This window comes from Rhyacophila brunnea, unplaced genomic scaffold, assembly GCF_057557595.1.
Source record: "Rhyacophila brunnea isolate RB1 unplaced genomic scaffold, BYU_Rbru_1.0 scaffold_24, whole genome shotgun sequence".
In the NCBI taxonomy this organism is placed as follows: domain Eukaryota; kingdom Metazoa; phylum Arthropoda; class Insecta; order Trichoptera; family Rhyacophilidae; genus Rhyacophila; species Rhyacophila brunnea.
Window position 1 is genome coordinate 9,212,650 of NW_028232904.1, and position 26,071 is coordinate 9,238,720.

Genomic DNA, 26,071 nt, shown 5'->3' on the forward strand with positions numbered 1-26,071 from the left:
GCTATTATGTAAGGGAAATAATACCCTAACAGAATTAGAAATACTCAAATATTATGTTTGAAGGTAGTTTACCCAAAAATAACCAGAATGGACATAGTTCACTATGCTTGTGAAACACTCACAATAATATGATCTTATTAGGATCGAACATGGTCAAAAAGAATAATTACAAGATATAAAGAACTTTTTATATAGCACGTTTTTAAATTTTCTGTTGAATCATATAAACTTGACAATTCTGTATATTAATAATTTAGGACAAATAAGGCAATTGTCAACAAATCATTTTTTTGCTATTTTGCAACAAACAAACAAATATAGAATACTGAAATGTCATTTTGATTTCCATAGTAACGCACGTATATATTAATAATTTAGTTGCTAAGACCACCCTCTTAGCAACCAATAATAGTGGATTGGATGACAGATTTTTTTCCGAAATAACTTTTGATACAAAATAGAATTAACTGGAAATGAATTCAATTCTACTTTAAGATGGCTAAAAGTATTAAAAGAATGCATTGGCATCGTGTTCTGATATATTCTAAAAGTTTCAAATGTCTTGCTAGTCGGGAAGTTAGTTAAACATCGATTGCAAGATTTGTACTGGATAAACAACCACCGGACAAATAAGAATACGAGCTAATAAAACGTTGTAATACAAATAACAAAAGGTCTTTCTTATCAGAGTGTGGTATACCTATCACTGCCAGTTTTAATATTGGATGATAGGTCAAATCCTGTCTGAAGTTGGGCATGCCTGATATTAGTGATATTATACACGGTAACATTTAATATTAAAGAATAAACACAATCAACCGTTTTGGAATGACGCATGTGCATAAAAATGACGGTTTGTCATAATTTGCTTGCGTGAACAGACCTAATATATAATGTTAAATGTACAGTAAGAGCCGGTCATCAACCATTAGATGTCACAGGTGCCTGGCCTCCAAAGCGCGGTGAGATTTTTGCCATAACAATCGCAGCACAATACAAAATTAATGAGTATCAGTTACCTTGATCACGGCCGAACGCCGCGACTCACATGCTAATTAATAGCATTATTCATTTCCTTAAATGGCATGCGTATTGTATTTTGTATTTACATGTGTCGTTAACATTATATAGGTAGGTATTGAATCGACGCATTATACAAGTTCGTCTGGCAGTTTTCTTCCCTGTACAATTAATCATGAAAGACGAGGCTCTAAAATTGTCATGAAAAAGTCTTGCTACGACAGCTGAAACATTTTAACAGTAAGTACACATGCACGTTCTTTCTCGACAGTTTTACGCTCATTCCAATATGACTTAACGTGTGTCCATCTGGCTCGATGGTTTTTTGTTCGAGATCGAGCAGTTTGCAAGATTCAAGGTTCGTAATTCTCGCCCGATTCAGTTAGAGTGAGGAAGTGAGGACGCACTGGCAAGGCTCGTGTGGCCTCGCTCTCATTCGTGGTCGAAGTCGTGGAGGTGCGACGGTGGCTTCACAGCAAGTTGTGTCTCGACTGTGTGGACGCAACGACGAGCATGCTTCCAAATGCTCGATCGAGCAAAACCGTCGAGCAAGAACGTGCGTGGGTACTAGGCTTTAGCCTCTCCGTTGTACAAAGGGCCCAGTTTAAAATATTTTACAAGCCGGCGCTGAACTCCGGTCTATTTCAAGCGATGTGCGTTTTTGTCATTTTACGCTAATTTATCAGAATAACGATAACGTTATCAATAAGTATTCATTTAGAAGCAAATATTTAGTTTTTTTTTCTCTGGACTTTGTTAGTTCTGTCAAACACAATCTGTTCTGAGCAATCTGCTAAAATCAAGCTGAAGACCACGAGGCCTTGGCAAGGCCATAGAGAAAGACCAAGATCTCACTTGCGATGCAGTACGCGTGCGCGAGAAAAACATCGCAGCCATTTAAAGTAGCCAGCAAGAATGGCGGGCTCGCAACAGATGTGTTTGCATTAATCTGCGACAATTTTTACATAGAATTTTGACGTAGTTAGTTTGATATAACTGCATGTATTGGTAGGCATAACCACCAGATACACTATTTTGATACAACATATTCAACAACAAAATAAATGAGTAGGTATTTTTTTTCAGAAAAGGTTAAGTATCCACTTGGCAAAAATCTGTATGAATCATCCCTATTTAAATGCGTGTCCGGAAACTTGTACGTATGCAGTTCGCCGTATTACACTTCAATATTATTATTTAGTTGAAAACATATGAAAAATTTGTATACAATAGTATATAACTGCACCCGAGTATATAGTTACAATGAACATGTAGCGAAGGATGGAGGTAGGCTATTAATTAACTACTTTGTTAGTCATACATATTTGTTTTTCTTGAACTAAGACTACAATTATTTACTGTTGGTGTTAGTTAGTTCTTAAACCCCGCCTAAACCAAAACATAATAGTTTTGGTATACTTTGGGCGACACGACAAATTGTGCATACTCATCATTTGTTTTTATTGGAATAAGAATATATATTTATATTATATATTATATTGTTGGTTAATTTGTTAAATTCATTAAGCCCTGACTAAACCAAACTATATAGATAGGTAAAACATATTATTCTATCTATAAAATATTCAAAGTTATCTATGATTTAATTGCATAATTTTAGGTATTTTATACATAGACGAGTATTTTTGACTAATGTAAATTATGGCTTGGTTTCGCAGGGTTTAATTGAATTTTAAAAACTAACCAACACCGTCTGTAAATTGTAGTCTTATTTCAATGAAAGCAAATACGTATGACTGACAAAGTTTATTGTGTATTATTTATGTTGGATCTTAACAGCCGACCTCCACCCTTCGCCACTGATACTGACATATTATTTACATTAAAAACAGCAATTTTATGGCTGATCTTAACAGCCTACCTCCACCTTTCACCACTACCATGAACATGTAATAATGTCAGCCATTGCGTGAATAAGAATATCAGAATGGCAACTTAACGATGTAAATATTTGTGGAGTTTACCAACTCTATCATGTTTCATGCGTTTGCTAAATAAATTAAAATGTCATAACATAACAATCATAACTCATAACAGAGATTACGTATAAGGTTTCTATTTATAGTACAAAATCTTTGTTTTTCTTGCTCTTTCATTATTAAATTTGGTAATAATTATATAGCTGTCAGCATTTTATTGATCGGCGAAATTTAAATATATATTTTTCCATAGTATCAAGGTGTACGACTGCAATAATAATTCCCAGCTACTCGGATGTCCATTGACGCAAATGGCATTTTAGTCGCCGACTCGATCAATATAATTATTTACCAAGTTATTAATGAAAAGTATATTATTTTGACTGTATATATAAGCGAATAATATTTCATCGAGATGTCACTCGAATATGCGTGTCCAGTCTGTTACTATCGCAGTCTCTATATCGCTTCGCACAATATCTCGTTGTGCCGAGATGCGGACCTCGGATCCGTACCTATCATAAGTTTAGTATTATAACATAACTACTGTAACATTTACTATTGTACCGACGGTTACGCCGCAAATAAAACTCGCTCCTGCATACATCTTCGACTTCTTAATCATCATCCACCACACTAAAGATGGGAAAACTGGTCGATTTTGAAGACTAAGTACTTATACTTACTACCAGTATAAAAAAAAATATGTATATAAACTTGTTCCAAAATACTTTATTTAGTAGTATTTGGAATACTATATAGATTGTTTGGCGTGCATATGCGACAAAAGTTTCATACTCAACTGAAACTAAAACCATCTCCATATTATTAGTATTTTAAAATACGTATCGGCTCAGGGAACTCGGACTGTGTATCGGCTTCAATATAATCGCTAAAAATACGCTGAGCTCCGCTTGTCGAAAAGTCCCATTTTTTATAAAATTTTAAATTTATGAGTTGTTTTTCTGTTAGGTTACAATATTATTGTTCACAAAAATAAATAACAGTGATTTTTTTTAAATTTTAAACATGTTTTGAGCGGTATATAACAAGCCTAAGCCGTGCATCATCTCACCACTGTGCTGCGACACAAAATTTATGACCTATTATTATTCATACATTCGAACGCAATAGACTAATAAATTAAAATATACCAATATTCTAGTGCTATTTCGTTTGTGCGCATTTAATGTCAATAGTGTTGAAAGTCTGCCAACTGGCAAGTGCACATAACAAGTTTTTTGGAATAAGTTTATTGGGCCACAAATAATTAGTATGGGTAGTTTCATCCGAAACTTGAGTACACAAACTGGTGACAGTATTTCCAACTCACCTCTACTTACACCACACCATAACTTCGACACTAGTACGACACACCGAATCCCACATTGGAGACTCCGACGACCCTAACATTATATTATCCACCATTTTAGATACTCGTCTTATGACAAATTCATGAAAAATAATTTTCTAGTAATAACAATATCTCTAATGAGTCATATGAGTCACCGGAAACGGAATTCGTGATATCTATACCGACAATTTTTTAAAGTTTCTTACTATCTTATAAATCTGATTTTTGAATAATAGATTGTGGGTAAATTGGTAGAAAACTACTCCTGGCGAAATGAAAACATCGTCATTTTTATGATTATCTAGATGCCACAATGATAAGATAAGTCACTTGGCTGGTAATATGATAATATTGATAATACACTTTGAGTAATAACCACAATGATAATTGTTATAAAATAATTTATTTCCAATGTCTTATTATTATAATATTACATTTTCACTTCAGGTAGGTATATTATATGTGGATTGACTTCCGTTATAGGGCTGTCAATTATTTTTCCAAGCTCTGGGGCTTTTGCCAATAATATAACTCAATAGATCTACAAAAATAATACCAAAATCATGCAATTTTTTGATAAAAATATTCTATACGTTTAGTATAATATAATAAATAACACTTTTTATGACAGTTCCGTGTAGTGACGTCCTTAGACACAATGCCGCCACATTTTTTGTACAATATTTTTATCATCAGTAGTTTTAATTGATTTTGCTCTAACCATATTGTATTTTATTGGGGATTGAGATAGGTAACAATAAAAGAACTCATTTTTTGTTGGAAACATATAATGCACAATATTAATGTGCATATTTAAATTCTCACCAAGTAATAAATAATATATAAGTATTAAACATATATTTTTAATTAGGTTACTATTTCTTTTATTCAACGAATAATTCACAAGATTTAAGAATGTACCAGTAGGTTGATTTAGAAGAGCGCTGATGAGCAGGTATTAAAAGGCCAATAGTTAAAATTTGGTGTAGTAATGCTTCAAATACACTCTATGACGATCGGTCATATATATGTCGAAAAACTCGTTTCTTATGTTGGCGTCCTGTGTCACAGGGTGTCACAGAGTGTAAATACGATGTCATAGCTGTCATACAATATGTATGTATAAATATCGGAATGGCATAGATTTGATCATAGACACTAAAACGCTCTTAGCATATATGTGCCCGATCGTTATATAGTCTATTTGAACCTTTAGTATGTCACTTCGTAGCATAGAGGATAATGCGCGGACATAAACCAAAGAGATGCAGGTTCGATTCTTGCCGGGGTGGCATACTTTTAAATTTTTTTTTCTATTGGTTATAATATATTTTCTCAGAAGTGTTTTTCAAAATTATGTATATATTTTTAAGTAGGTATCTATAATTGACGAACGTCTATTTATTTCGATTGCGTAGCGCCCAGTTGTCCCGGCGCCGAATCGTCCTAAACCTGTCTACACTATCTATAAGTACCTAAACTTCGAATTTGTTAATGATAAGAGTGTTGCGATGGACAGATTTTATTCCAGGAAAACCACACTATAATAATTTTATTTACACATATTAAAATCAAACATAATTTTACCTATATTATAATATTATTCGGTTTCCCGAAATTTTCCTGTTAACCGTAAACACGATATATGTAATTTCAGCTGTGTTTTTTTCTGTCAAGGTTAAACTGTAGTTACCAACTCATACTAACTTGTTGACTAAACACAAAATGTGAACATGTAATTGAATGCGTTAGTATGTAAGTATATACACACCAGTTCCCAAAAATAGTTTAACATATTTATATAATATAAACGATGATTTCATCTCATATTTTCAACGTTTTTTTTTTACAAACACGCACCGATAATATAAATTGGTAGGTAACTACTAAATGAGCTGTTAAAAAACAAACTTACATCTATATTTATAATATTAGTTATGTAAATTTGTTTTTGAATGACTCAAGATTGTATCTTGTAGAAGACGATGGTGATACCCAGGGTCCAGTATTCGTATCCCATTTTCTGTATGAATCACATATCGACTGCTTAATCGGTAAACCAGCTAACTCCAAATGGGAAAATTGTTCAGGAAGGAGAAAAAAAAACATAATAATTTAACTATCGTGCGGAATTTAACAATTATTACAAAAATACATTTGTAAAAATATTGTATTAACAAATAAGCTGCACTATGATTAATTAATACACTATTTTAGCTTCCCTTTTAAATAACAATAAAAATTTATTCGACTGTGTTTAGGAAAAAGGGCGTAACCCTCGATTTTTTGAAAGGTGCTTTTATTAGATATTAACAATGTATACAACTAAATACACGTTCTGTAAAAAGGAAGTAAGCCGCAAATGCCGATTTATTATCTAAATTCTGGTTTTAATTGAGCTTTAATTAAGTTTTAATTTAAGGAAAAAAGCATTTACCCTCAATTTTAATGATTTTTTGTAATAACTTATTTAATTATTAGTTGATCGAAAAGATATTACACCAAATCATCAATCATCGTGCACCCAATGTCTATGCTTTTTTTTATTAATATTAAACCAAACTCATTCAAAAAGTGTTTTTTGCCTCTCCTGTAAAATTTGTTCTGTGTGGGTTACGCCCTTTTTCCTAAACACGGTCGAATTATAAAGAGCGGAGTTGTTCCAGTTACGATAATGGAAATTTGGCACCTGCAGTTTGCTGTTTTGTGTGAAAAACGATAACGCATTTATTTATAGGTTTAGGAGTTTGAAATTTTGTGTGAGCATAGATAACATGCTTTATAACAAAATGCCATCAAAATCTCATGTTTGGTTAAAAGTGCAGTTAGCTGGTTTGTAGATTAAGCATTCGATATGTATTATAGTCACAGGACTTGTTTTATATTGATACTCTTCTTTCCTTCTACCGGGTTTATACCATAATCGCTAAAACGAATTATTTTTTCGCTGTATCAATTTTATGTTAACGGCCCACATGTGCTACATAGGTTAAAATGGAGATTTTATGGTATTTTTTAGAGAATAATCCTGGACATACCTTAAGCATTGTAGATAACTTATTTATATAATTTTGAAGCCTCATTATCCTTTTCAATGGTCAAAGACATAGCTTATAATCAGTATCTTTAGAATTATCTTCAAATGTGGTAATCTTGCCCATTTTTTGAATAATAAAATGCCTGATTCTTGTCAAATTTGGGATCACAGAGATTATAAAATATATTTTTTATCGTAAATATTTCATTATACCTATAATGTTAACATTAATTTTACTAATGGTTTTATAAATGGATGGATAAATGGACTACACATGGATGTACTGAAATATGACTATATTCTAAAACATTAGATCGAGAGGTTTAAAAGAATACTATTTTATGTAATAAAAATACTTTATGCAGTCATCAAATGTTTAAAATAAATATAAAGGATAATAAGGCTTCAAAATTATTACAACGTTTAAGGAATGTCCAGGATTATGCTCTGAAAATACCATAAAACTGCATTTTGACCTACGTTGGGCATGTGAGCCCGTCCAATGAGTCTACTAGGACAAGTATTGTATGCTCGATTGGGGTAAGCCTACATTCCTGCTAAATTTCAACTCTCCATCTCGGATGATCACCACGCGTAACCATCTCGACCAGCTTAGCGTGGTGAGTCACAAAATCATTCAAGCTACCAACTCTAAATCTAAAAAAATAGATATTTATTTATTTATAGTAACCCTTGCTCCCGAGATGAATCAATGAAGTGGGATGAATCATTTTTTGTTTGTCTAGATATGATTCAATCCGAATGATTACGGAAATAGTCTATTCATTATACATTCCGAATGGCAACACTAATCATCTGAACGATGTTGTCTTTGTAGGTATACGATTATAAAAACAAAACATATTATGTTTCGATGTGTCAATTTCAAAGAAATTATTGTTATCGACAATAATTAGGTAGGTACATAATTAAGATTCATACAATGCTAATTGATTGACAAATTAATTATGCGTTTTCTTCTTAACATAACATAACAACTGGGTAGTCTCTAAATTATTGTAAATCAATATTAAACCAATATGATATTATGACAAAGTGTTCATTCAGATGGCGACAGTTTGTTGGCAAACAAACTTGAAATAAAATAAAAAAAGAAAACATTAGAGCAGTGGTGACTAAGCCTTCTTTCACGATGGTCGAATTTGTATATAGGAACCGAAAACATTTCAGAGGTCGCATCTATATACATCAGTTGCGAAGAGTGGAGATAGGCTGTTAAGATTTGACATAAATAGTGCACATTAAACTTTCTCAGTCATGCATATTTGTTTTTATTACAATGTTTTTATTAGCTCGTATTCTTATTTGTCCGGTGGTTGTTTATTCAGTAAAAATCTTGCAATCGATTTTTAACTAACTTCCCGACTAGATAGACATTTGAAAATTTTAGAATATATCAGAACACGATGCCAATGCATTCTTTAGACATCTTTAAGCAGAATTGAATTAATTTTCAGTTAATTCTGTTTTGTATTTAAAGTTATTTCAGAAAAATCCGTAAAAAGTAAAAGACTATTATCGGTTGCTAATGAGGTGGTCCTAGCAACTAAATTATTAATATATACGTGCGTTACTATGGAAATCAAAATGAAATGTCAAAATGACATTTCAGTATTCTATATTTGTTTGTTTGTTTGTTTTTTATTTACTTCATATCAAGAACAAGTTTGAGCATATTGAGCATAATAATTCAACAGAAAGCTTAAAAACGTTGTATATAAAAAAATATTTTTATCTTGTAATTATTATTAGTTTAAGAACGAACGTACAGAGTGTTAAAAGTTTATTTTTTCTTTTCATTACAGGTGTACCTGTCACAATTTGGCTACCTCAACCCATCAGTAAGAAATCCGTCCAGTGGAACCATCATCGATGAATCATCATGGACAAAAGCCATTTCTGAATTCCAGAGCTTCGCCGGGATCAATGCTACAGGTAAAATTATATGCTGTATGATCAAATTCCAATTTTAACCATTCAGGAATAACTTTAACCTTTCGATGTAGGAAAAGATCTAGCAAATAAATTTAATATACATGATTTTAAAATATTAAACTATCTGTCACTCGTTTTGTTTTTAGGAGAGTTGGATGCTGAAACCACACAGCTGATGTCATTGCCGCGATGCGGAGTCAAAGACAAGGTCGGCTTTGGATTGGATTCAAGATCGAAACGATATGCGTTACAAGGTATGGCTTAGACACTAATACAAATTATATAATTATATCATAGACAAAACTTTTAACTTTTCATTCACTAATTATTACGTTGTTACATTGAAGAACACGACCTGTAAGAACGATACAGTTATAGTGAGAGATTGGTTGATACATCGTTGGGTATACCATGGATGTAGAAAAATAATAGAAGTTACTTACAACTGGATACAATTGGTTACATGTAAATTGTACGTAAAACATTTCACCGTGGCACAGTTCGCCGTGAGCTTTCTTATCGGAAAAAGATGACCTTATACTATAACTATACGGTCTCCAATTTTATTAGATTTAATATGAACATTAATTATTCAATTCTCATAGCTGATTTTGTCAGAATTTATGAATTATTCAAGAATGAAATTTCACGTCATAATAGTATTATTATTATATTATTTTCTTAATTTATTTTCTATTCAAGATTTCACTACAACAAATATTTATCTAATGATAATATCGATGTCTTATAGCTAAAATATTGTATCTCCAGTTTTGGTCGAAAATGAGTTAAGTACTGAAATGTACCAAATATAGCCTATATTTTTATGTGTTAAAATATTACATCTTCTAAACCTACCATTTCAAAGATATTATATACCTATTTTTATATCACAAAATCTAATTTTCCAAGGTTTGCAAACTTTCAATTGCAGTTTTCTCAATATTATGATGTATGAAGATACAATATTTTAACTCTAAGCCATCGATATATATCTATATAATATTTTAAAAACTAACAAATTCTAGTTGTCCAATGAAAGGAAATACGCTTGATTGACAAAGTATAGTATGACCTACTCGTATTTATGTCGGATCTTAACAACCTACCTCCACGATTCGTCACTGCAATTTAGGATTAGACTTAAACTGAAAATCCGTTTCTATTAGAGGATTAACATAGTAAAACAGCTCATATGTGCGAAGATTCAATGCCTATCGATTCTCATCGATGTTTAATGAGTAATGGCTTACTAGTTACTAAATAAATATGATTCATTATCAAAATACCTGTCTGCCGCGATGCGATAATCAAGACAACCTGCAGTTATCTCTTCGGGCTTTTAAAAAGTGACGTGATTGACCTAGCATTGAATCATCGAATCTTTTATGACGTCATTTTATTTACTAAAACAATGTAGAGTTCACCAATGACAGTAATTGAACCGCGTCATGTATTTGTAGATTGAGAAAATATAATATTGAAAATAATTGTCATGAATAACATTGCTCCATTTAGTCGAAAGACACTGTTTTATTTGTAAGTCTGACAAGAGGAAACAGTTCTGACCCAGTCCATATCCGGAAATTTATACGTAAACAGTTCATCACCGCAGGACACTTATTCGTGCGCCGCAGTATGTGAAACATGAGTTCGTGTAAGTTCTTCGTTGAAAATTTCACCGTGGAGTAAATTTTTACGTATACTACAACATATGGAGATGTCTTTACTAGGTTAGATTAGGTTAGGGTTAATCTAATTGGAACAGTATATTATTTGCAAACTATCGCCGCATTTTGTAAAATACGTACAAATGTATTCCACGGTGAAATGTTCAACGAAATCATCATTTTTGATAACATGTTATACGAACTCATGTTTCACGTACTGCGGCGCACGAATAAGTGTCCCTCGATGAACTTACATGTAACCGACCCAGGCGACGTCAATTCAATTTCATTAAGACGTCAGGATTGGAAACCATCTCTTGTGACACATCGTAGCTATTGAAGATCCCACACAACGAAGATTTAGATATCGTGGAAACAATCAAAATAGAAATATTACGAAATCAATGACAGAGACTTCAAGCAGTGACGTCCCTAGACAAAATGGCGCCCCATTTTTCAATACAATATGTTTCATTATCCTTCTGACAAGAATATCTAAGAAATGTGTGGTAAAGCTACATTACCGACAAAATATATACTACTTAACTTAATTTAAATGCTATCTCTGCTTCAATAGAAATATTTCCACGGTTTCAGATACGTTTAAAAATACACCTGGCAACTTCCTAAACTCGCTAGCGACTGGCAAAAATATTTGTATAAATTTTAAATTAGGCAAGAATGTACCTGCATATAATTCAAAAATCTGCACGTGTCATTGCTGGTCATCAAGGACGTAAATTAGACATCGCGAACCCAACAAAAAATTTAGTCCTATTAAACCTTGTATGTCAGTGACGTCCCGTGGGGGTAGGCAGATTGAGCGTCGCTTGGGGGCGGCAAATCGAGGAAAACCATTTGGAATATATAGAAATAGCTAAAAAAATTTTTTTACATGTTGTAGGTACAATAAGAGCATAGTGAAAATGATAAATCGAATAATCTGTCTATTGCCAAATGGTGCAAACCAAATGTGTCTGGTGATTTGGGTATATAACATAATTACCTACCTATTATTATATTATATTTATTCGCTTTTTATATCTAAATTCGATTTTATATATTTTAGTGGTATTTATTCTGTTAGTAATGTATCCATACAACATATTTCTTAGATATTGCAGTCATGGAAGGATGATAAAAAATACTGTATAAAAAACGGGGCGGCATTATGGCGACGCTCAATCCACCTACCCCCACGGGACGTCACTGACTTCAAGTCGAATACATAATATGCCTAAGGAATTTAGCAAGTTAATAATTACCAGTTACTCTTCAAAAAGTGTGTTGATTTACCTCCACACAATGCTTCGTATTTCTCAGAAATGGTGATCTACGTATACCCCTCCCAGCGAGAGATATGTTAACACTAGAATGCAATCAATTCAATAAAAATAAATAATACTTCATCAATCAGACTGAAGCAACTTTAACCACTACTATTTCTCGGAGATGAGACAATACGCAAATCAGTAGAATCGTAAAATTTTAAAATCTTACTTTTACAACCTGTTTCCCACGCGACTCTGAAAACATTAAAAAGTGAAACAAAACGACAGAGCTGCATTCAGGATTTTGTCAAATTAGTTTATTGTTTAAGTGCGGAAACTATTATCAACATTTACGATGTTTTGTTTCATATTTTAATCTTCTTTATATTCTTAATAAACTATTTATTTTTTATTATATACGTAATTTGAAAATATCTCATGCATATACACACTAGAAAAAATCGTTTATGTAGAAGAAAAAAATCGGTGTGTGTACTTATGTACGCACGTTAGAAGTTATACTTCTTTGGCGTAACAAAACTTGTGATAAACTAGATTCTTTGACTAGCTCTTAATTATCTTGTTAAATTACACTCAAGAAAAAGGACCGCTTATTGGAACGCCGTTGGCTTATTTCTATACACTTTAACTTATATTACTAAATTATATAATGGTTTCTCGTTGTTTTTTTTTATTTTTAAGGTACCAACTGTCACTCTAACGTTTAATAGTTTACGTAAGGAATTGCATATGACCGACAATAATAAATTCGCTGCCTAGGCAACGGAACAATTCTAAACTATAATATTATACTGTATAATCGTCACGATTGCAGTATCATACTGTGGCGTAAAGGTAGTGCGTTCGGGTGATAATCGAACAATCGGTGGTTGGAATCCAATCGAGTGCGTTTTTTTCGTGTGAAAAATAAATTAAGTGTTACATGTACACGCCAAAAATACACTCTGATCTGATTTTCCAAACGCGCCTAAAGAAGTATAACTTCAAAAATACGACGCCGGACGGGACTTGAACCTGTATCTGCTGGATTCGCGCCAGTATATTTTACTATTAAAATACGGGCGCTTTAGATAATTACGACGATTTTAACAAGTAGTTGTTACGTGAAATGCTTATCGAATTGCGTTATAAGTGTGATACGGCGAACTGCGTACTTACAAATTTACGGACACGAAATATCACACAGATTAAATCGAATGGGAGTTTCAGCGAACAGTTCTTTACCGACGACGTGGTTATTTGAACAATAATTATCAATCTATAAAAATAATTACTAATCAATAAATGTATGAATAAATAAACTATAAAGGCTCTTTCACAAGTCCGCCCCTGCCCCACCTGCATTCCAGTGTCGATGTGATTGACTCTTTATAACTCGAAATGCAAATATCACCTCAAAAACGCAGCGATAATATTATTATTTTTCAAGTGCATATAAACAATGCAAGGCGCTATGCAGGTTATAATCGAAACGTTCAAAATCGACCATGGTTTCTCTTCAACCACCGAGGATGGATTTACTGGCTTCGCATATTCTTCTTCTTTAAGGCTCTACAACCCTAGACGGATCTTGTCCTAAAACATATGTCTCCAATTGCACACAAAGGGGATTTCCGGACCTGAGGAATCACACATTATTATGGTATCGCTACTCACACACACTAAAGCGCGAATCAAATTGAGGTGCATGTCGTCTACTGGCACGCCGTCGCGGCGACAAATTTAGTATATGGTTTCGTCATTTTGTATAATATTTTGAACGAGCACCATCTCTGTAAAGTCACTGAAGAATGACACCGATGAAGAGTACCAACTATATTGTATTAGTAATTTGAATTATTATTAATTATTCATGCTTATTTCAATTAATTTTAACAGTTTCTATGTGTGAGTACGTTCAAATTACTTGCGACATGACATACATAGATAATATTTTGAATAGAACCCAACCTGCAGACCATAGACCGCTTAAAACAAAAAAACGTGATTTTGACATGGCAGTGAATGAAGTGTAGGCATGTAGAAGATGATACAAACGTTCATTGAGTTATGCAGATGGTGATGCAGTGCAGTTCAACGTGAGGTGACCTCATTGTTGTTCTGGTAATTTTGGCAGATTTTACCAACTGACAATGTTAGTTTAAAGGTTCAAAATGTGCTACGGAATGGGAGCATCAGTCTGATAACATTTTAAACACTAAGAAAAACGATATTACACATTGTTTCCCCGTAACGGCAGCTTACTGTGACGTCACGTGAATACGTGATAGTCAGCGACATGCACCATAATATAACTCGCGTTTAACGGTCATATTAATGAACACGATATTGACAGCGATTTGACGGTGTGACAGGTCGCAGTGATGCGTGAGTGAGTTCCCCGTCAGTTGTAATCAAAACACGTGGCGTGAAAAGAAACTGTGCTGAAATTCACGGTGAAAGCAACGAGGAGCGATAAGTAGTAGACACAATATAATCAGTAGTAGGTATAAGGACAAGGAGGCCCGAGACACTGACTGTGAGGCCCCACGATTTATAATAAACACCAAAAATTCCAACTACCGACGTACCTAAGAAACATGACAATATTGACAATGTTAATAATTGTACGACCGATTTTAACTGTTTTGATGCACCCTTTTAAATCTTGTGACGAATCGATTGCGTCATTTGCGTCATAGAAAATCGCCGCTGACTATACGCAATATAAAATAATTAAAATTTCTTTAGGCCTTACCATTAGATAAATTTGGATTGAATCTGAACTTCCCTAGTGGATAACTAAATATATTATTCCAAAGTGAATAATTAAACAATGACTCATGAAAAACAAAGGAGGATTCTTTATTTATTGGTAGATACTGACATCGCAAAATCAGTGAATTCGCGGGTTAGATATTATTATTATGTTATGATATATTTTATCAATATTGTTTATTCAAATTTATACAGATGACAATGTTTATTATAGATGTTCAAAATAAGTGACTAATATTCTGTTATAGAACAGCGGGATAAACTTAATATACACGCCTTTTATATTTAAACTGCCTTTATTAGAATATAATATAATATATATAATAGATTATAATACTATATAAAACAAACCTTATTAATATTATGAATGGCATTCTCAAACAAACGTTTGAGAACTAAACAGTTTTAAAGTGATAAATATGCATTGCATTCCATACGTTTAGATTGATAGAAGCAATGGTGCGATAAATCAAATCATTATCAAATGCATTTCCAGACATTAATAATTAATTAAACATCATAATTATTATGCTGTTTATTCATCATAATCATCAGCCCGAATCTACCCACTGCTGGATGAAGGCCTCTTCGAGCTGCTTCCACTTCTCTCGGTCATGTGCGTTGCGTTGCCTCGTACTTCCGCAGAACTTTATCATTTCATCGATCCAGCGGCCTCTAGGTCTACCTTGCGGACGGTTCGTACTTCTTGGATACCACTGGATGACTCGATTTGTCCAACGATTGTCTCTTTTTCGAGCTATGTGTCCGATTAATTATATTATTCGTATACATTATATATTGGTATTTCATTCCAGCAAAAGAAATGGCGTAGTTCAAAAAACGATTCTCCTTTCTTCGAGCTATGTGTAGCCCATTTCCGTTTGAGATTTTTAGCAAACTATATCGCAAACCTTTGTCTGTTCTCTTATCCACTCATCCCTCTATTTGTCCTTTCACGTTATGCCCAGCATGCACCTCATGCTGTTTATTAATACTTAATAATAATGCAAAAATAGGTTCAAACTGCGTAGCTATTACAACTCAAAGACTACAGCGCACTCCGTCATCTCGTAGAGGGAAAGTTAATAAAAAAAGGCGTCATGTCATGTCATCGTTAGGCGTCGGCAGGCCATGCATTGTTGAGGGTGGCAAACAAAGGAACAAATGTACGATCATTAAAACTTTTGACGGCTGTCAACAAAGAAGAAGTATTATTAATTTAATTTTGTTCTCATTTCTAGGTTCAAGGTGGCGTGTTAAGGACCTGACCTACAAGATCTCGAAGTATCCTAAGCTTCTCAACAGGGCAGATGTGGATGCTGAGGTCTTCAAAGCATTCAACGTATGGAGTGGCTACACAGATCTTACCTTCAACCCTAGAAAATCCGGACAAGTTCACATAGAAATCAGGTAGAGAATGCAAATATTTTAATAATAAGCAGTTTATAAATGTAGAAACCATTAGCGAATACGAATTACCTCAAGTTTTGTGGATGTAGTGTTGCAGAGTATAATATATACTGACTTCCTCTTAGGTATGCTTACATACTGCTAGAAGATATCAATATTTGGCCACGTATTTTTTCGACTTAAACGTGGTGTAAATGAGAACTATGCCATTCTTGGTAGTATCGATTTGTGTGTCCCTGATAATTATCTTAGAAATCGGGGGCATCAGTTGTTTTTTCCACCGAGGAGCAGAACTAACCTGCCATTGGGAGGGCAATAACAATGTTCAACCACATCGCTTCGGATGTTGATATATTCCACCTACGTGAGGATGAGTATAGGTAGACGTTGTTTTATAAATTCTTAAAATAGGGTCCACTTAGCTCATTTGGTGTGCTTCTACGGTTTATAATTAATATTTTTTATAATTTTTGTTTATAATATATTTATTTTTTCTGTACACTGTTTCTTTGTTTTTAAATGTCATGTTATGTCATGTCATGTCAATGTCATGTCAAAACTTAAATTTATAATTCGTAATGTTCACGGTACGTGAAAATAAATAAATTTGATTTTTTTAAATTTGAATATACCGATACAATTTTACATTATTTAATCTTGTGAATTATTCGTTGAATAGAAGAAATAGTTTATTCAATTGGAATTTAATCTCATAACTGTTTCGAGGCCCCTTTTCAAAACACCCGACGAATCGATTGCGTCAAAGAAACCAACATTGTCCATACTTTATCTTGTACGTGATAATTCGATACAGTGTGTTGTTACATGATATTAATACTGTTTTTTCTTCTGGTAGATTCGAGAAAGGTGAGCACGGTGATGGAGATCCATTCGACGGACAAGGAGGCACCCTGGCCCACGCTTACTTCCCAGTGAGTACCTTCACCATTTATACCAATGTTTCATGAGGACATTAATGCCCTTCTCTATGAAGAAAAACAAATAACTTTAATCCATCATTAGGTGAAAAGTAGTTAAGTTTTAACTCATAAAGTTTTATACTAATACTTCATACTTTTAAAAATCCATAACTAATATAAATTAAACTTTCTATTATTTGAAATAAAACACAATACATCAGTAGCGAAGGGTGGAGGTAGGCTGTTAAGACCCGCCATAAATAGTGCATATTAAACCTTGATAGTCATACGTATTGAACTAAGACTACAATTATTTACAGATGGTATTGGATAGTTTAAAAAAAATAATGAAACCCTTCCAAACCAAAATAGATAAAAAAATATTGTTTGATCATTTTTTTTAAATTCATTAAGCCCTGCCTAACCAAACTATAATAGATAACAAATATTATTCTATCTATGGCATGGTTTTCGCATGATTTAATTGAATTTTAAAACTAACTAACACCATCTGCAAATTATTGCAATTAAACAATATACCTACAATTAGAGAAGGATATCAAACTCATTGAACAACGCCTGCTATAAAATTAATAATAATTTCAAATTAACACGAGAGAAACAATTTCGTTATGAAGTTTTGAATTAAGTATGTAGAGTTTATGAAATTATTTTAAACCTTCATTCAAAACGATTTTTTTATGTTTGACCTCTAATAATATAATATATTGTTAGAGTAATTCTAATTCTGTTTAAATACAACCGATGGTCCTTCGGCTGCATACATAATTTATTTCACCATATTTATTGTCCATCAGTGCTGTAGATACATAAATTATTATAACACAATATGAAATACAGAATAACTAATAATAATTTTTGTATTTGAATTTAAGAAAGAATATTTTATAATAATTACAAGATAAAAAGAACTTTTTATATACCTACAACGTTTTTAAATTTTCTGTTGAATCATATAAACTTGACTTGCTAGCTTAAACGATCAAAAAAAAATTGTACTTGATAATACTGAAATGTCATTTTGACATTTATATTGATTTCCATAGTAACGCACGTATATATTAATAATTTAGTTGCTAGGACCACCCGCTTAGCAACCAATAATACTGGATTGGATAACGGATTTCTTCCGAAATAACTTTTCATACAAAACAGAATTAACTGAAAATGAATTCAACTCGCATTGGCATCGTATTCTGATATATCCCTAAAAGTTTCAAATGTCTAGCCAGTCGGGAAGTTAGTTAAAAATCGATTGCAATATTTTTACTGGACAAACAACCACCGGACAAACAAGAATAAGAGCTAATAAAAACGTTGTAAAATAAGGAAAGATTACCATTCTATTATTTGATAATAGTTCAATCTATGTAGTCATAGTTATTATAGACTATTTAAAAAAAAATATTAATAATTTTTTATCATTAAATTTGTTGATTCAAGTGACCACAGTGTGACAGTGTTATGGTATGTATCACCGTCTTTTCTGGGTCACATTACAATATATAAAATCATTAAGTGCATTACTTAAAAATAACAACATTTCGAGGCAAACTTTCTTGTTTAGATTTTAACTCTAAAAGTATAATAATAATAATGGCAAAATAATTATTGACATTGTGATATGGAGAAGTGTGTGCTGGGTATAATAACGCGTATGTGATTAGAGCGTGTATTAGAATTGACACTAAATACCACAACTGGGAAAAGGCTGGATACATAGCCTCGAAGAAGAGACTATCATTGGACACTGGAAATGAAGCGCCTAGTTTCGAAAGCCCCTAAAACGGTTTTTTAAAACTTTTGAGTTAGATAATATGTATTTAGATGGATATTTTTGTTACCAATATGTTGGCCAAAGATCGAACTTTAAAAAACGCAAAAACCGTCAATACGTGTGATCAAAAATTAGGGTAAATTTCAAAATCCGCTAAAATGGTTGCGTGTGCTTTTCAAATACCCCTAAAATGGAAAGCCAAAAATACCCTTTAGAGAATGTAACGAATTAAAAAATAAATACATAAAGTTCACATATTTAATAGATACTTATGATTTTTTCTCATTTTTCTCGTTGTAGGGGTTTTTGAAACAAGGCGCTTCAATTATAATCTATCCAAGAGGTTAAAATGTAAAAAAAATGTTATCACTAAAACGTGTTAATGTAACTTAATGATTTCACCACGTTTTTCTTAGCTCGTATTCTTGTTTGTCCGGTGGTTGTTTATCCAGTACAAATCTTGCAATCGATTTTTTACTAACTTCCCGACTAACTAGACCTTTTAGAATATATCAGAACACGATTCCAATGCATTCTTTTAATACTTTTATCCATCTTTAAGTAGAATTGAATTCATTTTCAGTTAATTCTGTTTTATATGAAAAGTTATTTCAGAAGAAATCCGTAATCCAATCCACTATTACTGGTTGCTAAGGGGTAGTCCTAGCAACTAAATTATTAATACATATGTGCGTTACTATTGAAATCAAAATGACATTTCAGTATTCTATATTTATATGTTTGTTTGTTGCAAAATAGCAAAAAATGATTTGCTGACAATTGCATTATTTGTCCTAAATTATTAATACATAGAATTGTCAAGTTTATATATGATTCAACAGAAAATTTAAAAATGTTGTATTTGAAAAGTTCTTTTTATCTTGTAATTATTTACCTTTAACATTTATTACGATTTTAATCTTCCATGTATATATATTTCGGTGTTGTATGATATTAACAATATTTTTCTGACTGTCGATAATAATAATAATATGATGGCAATAATTAAATATATCTCTTCTATTATTATGGTCTACGTCAATGATAAAACACGATATGTCAAAAAAACATGATTTGATTCCATTATAAAGTGTAATATCCGAAAAAATATTACTATGACATTGACAGCCGTCCACGCTTACGTGATTAATGATATGTATTTGCAACAATACAATATGATTATGCTATATTTCCTGTTATCGCATTCAAAAATGTCATATCAACAAAATGTGAATTTTCTTCTTGTAAATAATTAATATTTATTTAGTAATTAAATTGGGCATTACGCCGTTTTTTGGATGGCGACCATTTTTATTTGGATTACGCTCATATTGTACTTACCATATGAAAATTAAATGAAAATGGCCGACATCCGATCTCAGTGGAAAAATGGTGTAATAATAATTAATTGAAGTCAGATATGCGCATCTATTATATACACAAGGCTGTTATAGGAACCTATCGAGGGTAGTTTATCATATTTATGTATTGAGGTATTATAATTCGTCGGCTTAATTCTAACATATCGTAAGTCATTTTTCTTCACACTTAATGTTTTGTGATTTCGATTTACAAGTATGATAACGCATCTATTTCATTCGTTTAATGTCCAAATATGCAAGTGAAAGGGAGATAGAATCATGTCAACATTGTAAACTAACATAACGTATCTCAGTAGTGTCGTATATTATCTATGGTAATGTCTCGACAGCCAGTCAAACATCACGTATGTCATAAGTTTGCAAGCTATAATGTCAGTGAGTTAGCTGCGTTTGACTCGATAATAACACGTAACTCATACGCTTGATAGTTCTAATAACATGTAAGTCCTGTAGATACATTATAATTTAAAAAATTATTAAATATTTTGTTTAAAGTATAATTCAGAATAATGAAAGATTATCCTACAACAAGAAAAGTATATGCATTTGATTCTGTAAGTTGAAATATTTAGTTTTAACTGCCTCCTGAATACTTAGGTTAAACTGACTTACGACATGTTAGAATTAAGCTGACGAATTATTACAATAAGTTAGTCGTCTAAACACTCATACTGTCAAAACTGTCTATCTCGCTCTAAAAGTTAACACAGCCAACACAGTTAAACATAGCACTTTTTTACAGTTCAGATGGTTACCTCATTGTTACAATTAACCGTCTCAATACATAAATATGATAAACTACCCTCGATAGTTGCCGATAGCAGCCTTGTGTATAGAATAGACGAGCATGGTGTCAGTGTCTTTTAATGTATGTGACATTTTATCCACATATATTAGAGATAATATATTTGACAAAAATAATTCACACTTCTTCAGTACATAATATCGTCACCGTTCAGGCAAAAGTCACCAACCCTGAAAATGGCAGTTTTGAGTTGAGTATGTCACCCGAAGCGTAAAATTATGTTCTTTAAGATGCAAAACTCACCACGGTACATTAGTTAGTAAAATTTTGCTTAAATCCGAATTATTTGTTTTTCACTAAATGACTTTCGATAAAATCTTAACAAGCAAAAGTCATTATAGGTGAATAGACATTATTTATTATAAAAAAAAAAAATCATTCGTTATAAATATACAAGCAAGTCACTATACTATGGATGGTGAATTTTACTGATCATTCTTTTGGCTAACATTGTTCAGATTATTAACAAGCAAAAGTTACCAAACCATAATTGAGCTACCTTGCCTCCTTCGAAACCTTCCAGATGTTTTAATTAGCATCAAAAAGTAAAATTACCTTTAAGAAATTATTAAGAAGACATGAGAAAATAATTTAATGTAGATAAAACCTTAAAAACAATAAAATATGATTTTTCTTGCATTTTCAAACTTTCAAATTGCGATATCTCAAAACTATGTTTTTAGGGTTGGTGACTTTTGCCTGAACGGTGACGATATAATACTTATTTGTTTTCGTTGAATTAATCATAGGTACATATTACAAGTGGTTGGTTTTTTTGTAATTAATTAAGCCCTGCCTAAACCAAATAATAACCGATAAAAAATATTCTTCTATCTATACAATATCTAAAATTATGATGGTTTGACGTCATACTTTTAGATATTTTAAAGATAAACAAATATTTTTTTACTATTATCTACTATGGCTTGGATAAGGCAGAGTTTAATTGGATTTTAAAAACTAACATACAATATATACACATTGTAGTATTAGCTCAATGAAAACAAATACGTTTGACTGACAAATTTTAGTGTGCACTATTTATCTTGGATCTTAACTGCCTACCTACACCCTTTGCCACTTCGTTATGTCAAGTGTCTATATTAAAAAACATTTTGATTTATCATCGTTTTATAGTTTTATACTGAGGATGGTTGAACACATTTTTTCATATATTACAATCTATCCTTCCACATTAAGAATAATAACAAAAATATGTTATAAAACAACGTCCCTTAAATTATCCCCACTCAAGTTTAATATGTATATATGTTACGCCGAATGTGCGAAATTGACTATTACATGAAATGGTAAAATTTTGCCTAATTCATGTAATGGTCAAGCCCGTTGCCTTATTTATGAATTAGGTAAATTATCTGCCGAGTGCGTGAATTCGCCAGGATATGGAATTCTTAAACTGTCAACATGGCAGTAGAAAAAGTAAATTTAATACGGATGGTTTTATTAGTTATAATTTGACATAATATAATATTATTATTATTAGGTTAGGTTAGGTTAGGTTAGGTTAGGTTTTGTAATTCTGAATTCAACTGAATGTCCATTTTGAGGTTAGCTAACAAATGTCAAAAAACTATCAAATCATACTATCGCAAACAAACAATCGATCATTGCACTATTGATACCCAAGCACGAATCAAATCGCAAAAATACCTTTTAATAAAATTCTTCCGTTATCATATTATAGTTCTAGATTTTTATGGGCATAGTAAATGGATATGAACGTCATTGTAGTTGGTATATTTTTATATGATCAATGACTTTTGACACATTTGGTGAGTTTGATTAGTTGTAAAAAACACCACCGGAGCGCGACCATCTATTTTGATCAATGCATGAGCATTTGACATATTTGGTTTAGTTGCAAAAAACACCACCGTAGCGCTACTATCTAATTTTCCCAATGCATGAACTAGGCAGATAAATGACTGCCGAATTCACGCACTCGGCAGATTATTTTGCCTAATTCGTGAATAAGGCAACGGGCTTGCATTTTTCATGATTTAGGCAAAATTTTGCGCATTTCATGTAATAGTCAATTTCGGACATTCGGCATAACACATACATTTTCATCATCTACAATACACCTAATACTATTGTTAATATATTTTCCTAACTTATTTTCTATTCAGGATTTCACGTCAACAAATCTATCGGTAAATTTAACTCTTCAGCAGTTCATGTGTCGTCCTTTTTTTTACTGGCTACTTTACCACGTAACTAATAGAAAAAAAACACAATTAAGTAATTTTAATAATGTTCACCGATTATTAGTTATTATAAAAAAACTAATTTTTTGAACACAAAACACCGCCTTTTAAATAAAAGCAATATGTTATATTTATTTAAATATCACCACTGTAACAGGCACAGTAAATAATATTTTAATAAATAATAATTTCTCACATTTTCTTAAATAAGTGTAATATATTAAAATTTATACACTTAAAATAGATAGTTATTGTGCAGCTTCTTAAAGCTATATTAATTTATAATTTATGTTAAACTGTCATATTTAAAAAAATATATCTAGTGTCAAAAATGAGCTAATTCAAAACTGTATTTTTTTAGATACACTGTTCTTGCTCTAGAACCTTTTGTATTTAAATATTATAAAGATTATTAGGAAAATAACAAATATTAGCCAAATGCATTATTATAAAAAATTAAAACGATTTTACCTGTACTATTTAAACACAATGCATGCATTTTTACTTTATTTAAACTAAATTATTTGTAATATTACAGTAGTATTAATAATTATTAATTTAAAAATAAGATTTAAATAGTTATATTAAAAGTTGGACTGTGACACTTATACTAATTAACTTAAATTAAATGTACATATCATTATTTATAATAAAAACTAGTGTAGAATAGAAGTAATCAATGTTCACTTTATGAAGTTATTGCTTTCTCAAATTGAAAAAAAATGCTTTATTTATCATTATTAAATGTCTCAGAATTAGTTTCATTGTAATAATACACAAACAGCTTATTATTGTCGTTGTATATTCGTTTTTATAACCTTAATACCTACACGTTATAAATAAATTTTCAATGTATATATTCTGTCAATGTTTGTAGTTATCAGTTACTACTATAATATGAATATTTTAAATTCAAATTCATTAGACTTATTCACAATATTCTTCTTCCACGGCGCTACATCCTGGGGTGGGATTTGGCCTCCTCCACAACCACACTCCACTCACTCCGGTCTCTCGCCACATTTCTCCAGTTACCAAGTCTTCCTATATCTAACCAGTTCACTTCTACGGCGTCGGCCCATCTCCTTCTTGGACGGCCTCTGGGTCTCTTCCGTTGGAATAGCCACTTCGTCATGATCCTTGGCGCTCTAACTTCAGGCACTCTCTCTACATGTCCCGCCCATCGTAGTCTTTGGGACTTACAGTATCTTATGATTGTTTGCTGTTCAATCAGCTCTTCCAACTTGTGGTTCATTTTTATTCTGTAGTTCCTATTTTCCAACGTGGGTCCAAAGATTTTTCGGAGTATTTTGTGCTCGAAGACAGCTAATTTATTTTCCTCGTTTTGAGTTAAGCACCAAGTCTCACAGCCATAAGTGACCACTGGCCTTATAATTGTTTTATATTCACAATATTGTTACCATTCAAGTAAAAATAATTAATTGAACAAACGCAACTCAAAATTAAAATGCAAATAATAATTACTTTTGCCTGAAGTATTTATTGTCAAATTAATTTATTGAATCTGCAAGGTCCCTCCGAGCATGGTAAATTATTGTAAAAAAATATATTTAAATGTGTTTCAATGCAAACATGAATAATTTATTAAGTTGAAAGAGTATTTTTAATACAAAAAACTATTGTCTATGGTTTAAATACCACTAAAATATTGTTATTTATTAAAATATCATATTCAATATTTTATGTGTATTACCAGTTCTATGCTTTCAGCGAGTTATCTCGCTCTATGAGGCTGTGATCAACTGTGGCTGCACATACAAATTTCGTCCAACTTTAAACTCAAATAAATTACTAGCCACCATCGATTGATTTGCATAATGTAAAAAATTAAACACACGGTGACATCTATTTAAATAATTATGAAATACTAAGCCACACATTATCAGTATTACAGCGATCTTAGAAAGAGGTTTTGCTCTACATTCAACGAGTGCCATCGAAAATTAGTAATATCGTGAGGCATAGAAAAGGTTACCAATGTTATTCTTATTAAAGTAAAAGTAACACAACTAAAAATTTAAACAGGTATATCTCAAAAGTGTGTTTAGTTGATGACTTCTCCCTGTTGAGGTACTAATTAAGAATCGGTACTGAATCTCTTCTTCTTCTCTAGGTATATGGTGGTGATGCTCATTTCGACGACGCAGAGCAATGGAGTATTGGATCGTACCGTGGCACAAACCTCTTCCAAGTAGCTGCTCACGAGTTTGGTCATTCTTTGGGTCTCAGTCACAGTGACATCAAGTCCGCCCTGATGGCACCCTTCTACCGAGGCTTCAACCCTTCGTTCCAACTTGATCGCGATGACATTGACGGAATCCAGGTATTTAATCAAACTTTATTTACACATGGTATTTGAAACCGACGTAATGGAAAAACTGTAAAAACTCAAGCAATGAGTGGCTGTTATTATGTACTTACTGATAAAATCAAAATCGTTGTATGTGATCATGCGGTGTCACAATAATAATTTTGATAAAG

The 26,071-nt window shown here is 32.1% G+C and overlaps 1 protein-coding gene across 6 annotated transcripts in view; it reads left to right on the forward strand.

Annotated features, from left to right (window-relative positions):
- The window catches only part of Mmp1 (Matrix metalloproteinase 1), a 118,896-nt gene that overhangs the window by 75,474 nt on the left and 17,351 nt on the right, over positions 1-26,071 (forward strand). For all 6 annotated transcript variants that reach the window (XR_015071237.1, XR_015071238.1, XR_015071235.1 and 3 more), the window contains exons 3-7: positions 9,178-9,307; positions 9,454-9,561; positions 16,268-16,436; positions 17,293-17,368; positions 25,704-25,913. Coding sequence is in view for 2 of the 6 variants with exons in the window: in XM_085951231.1 (XP_085807357.1) it covers positions 9,178-9,307; positions 9,454-9,561; positions 16,268-16,436; positions 17,293-17,368; positions 25,704-25,913 (693 nt within the window). In the remaining 4 variants the exon portion in view is untranslated. The remainder of the gene's footprint in view (positions 1-9,177; positions 9,308-9,453; positions 9,562-16,267; positions 16,437-17,292; positions 17,369-25,703; positions 25,914-26,071) is intronic.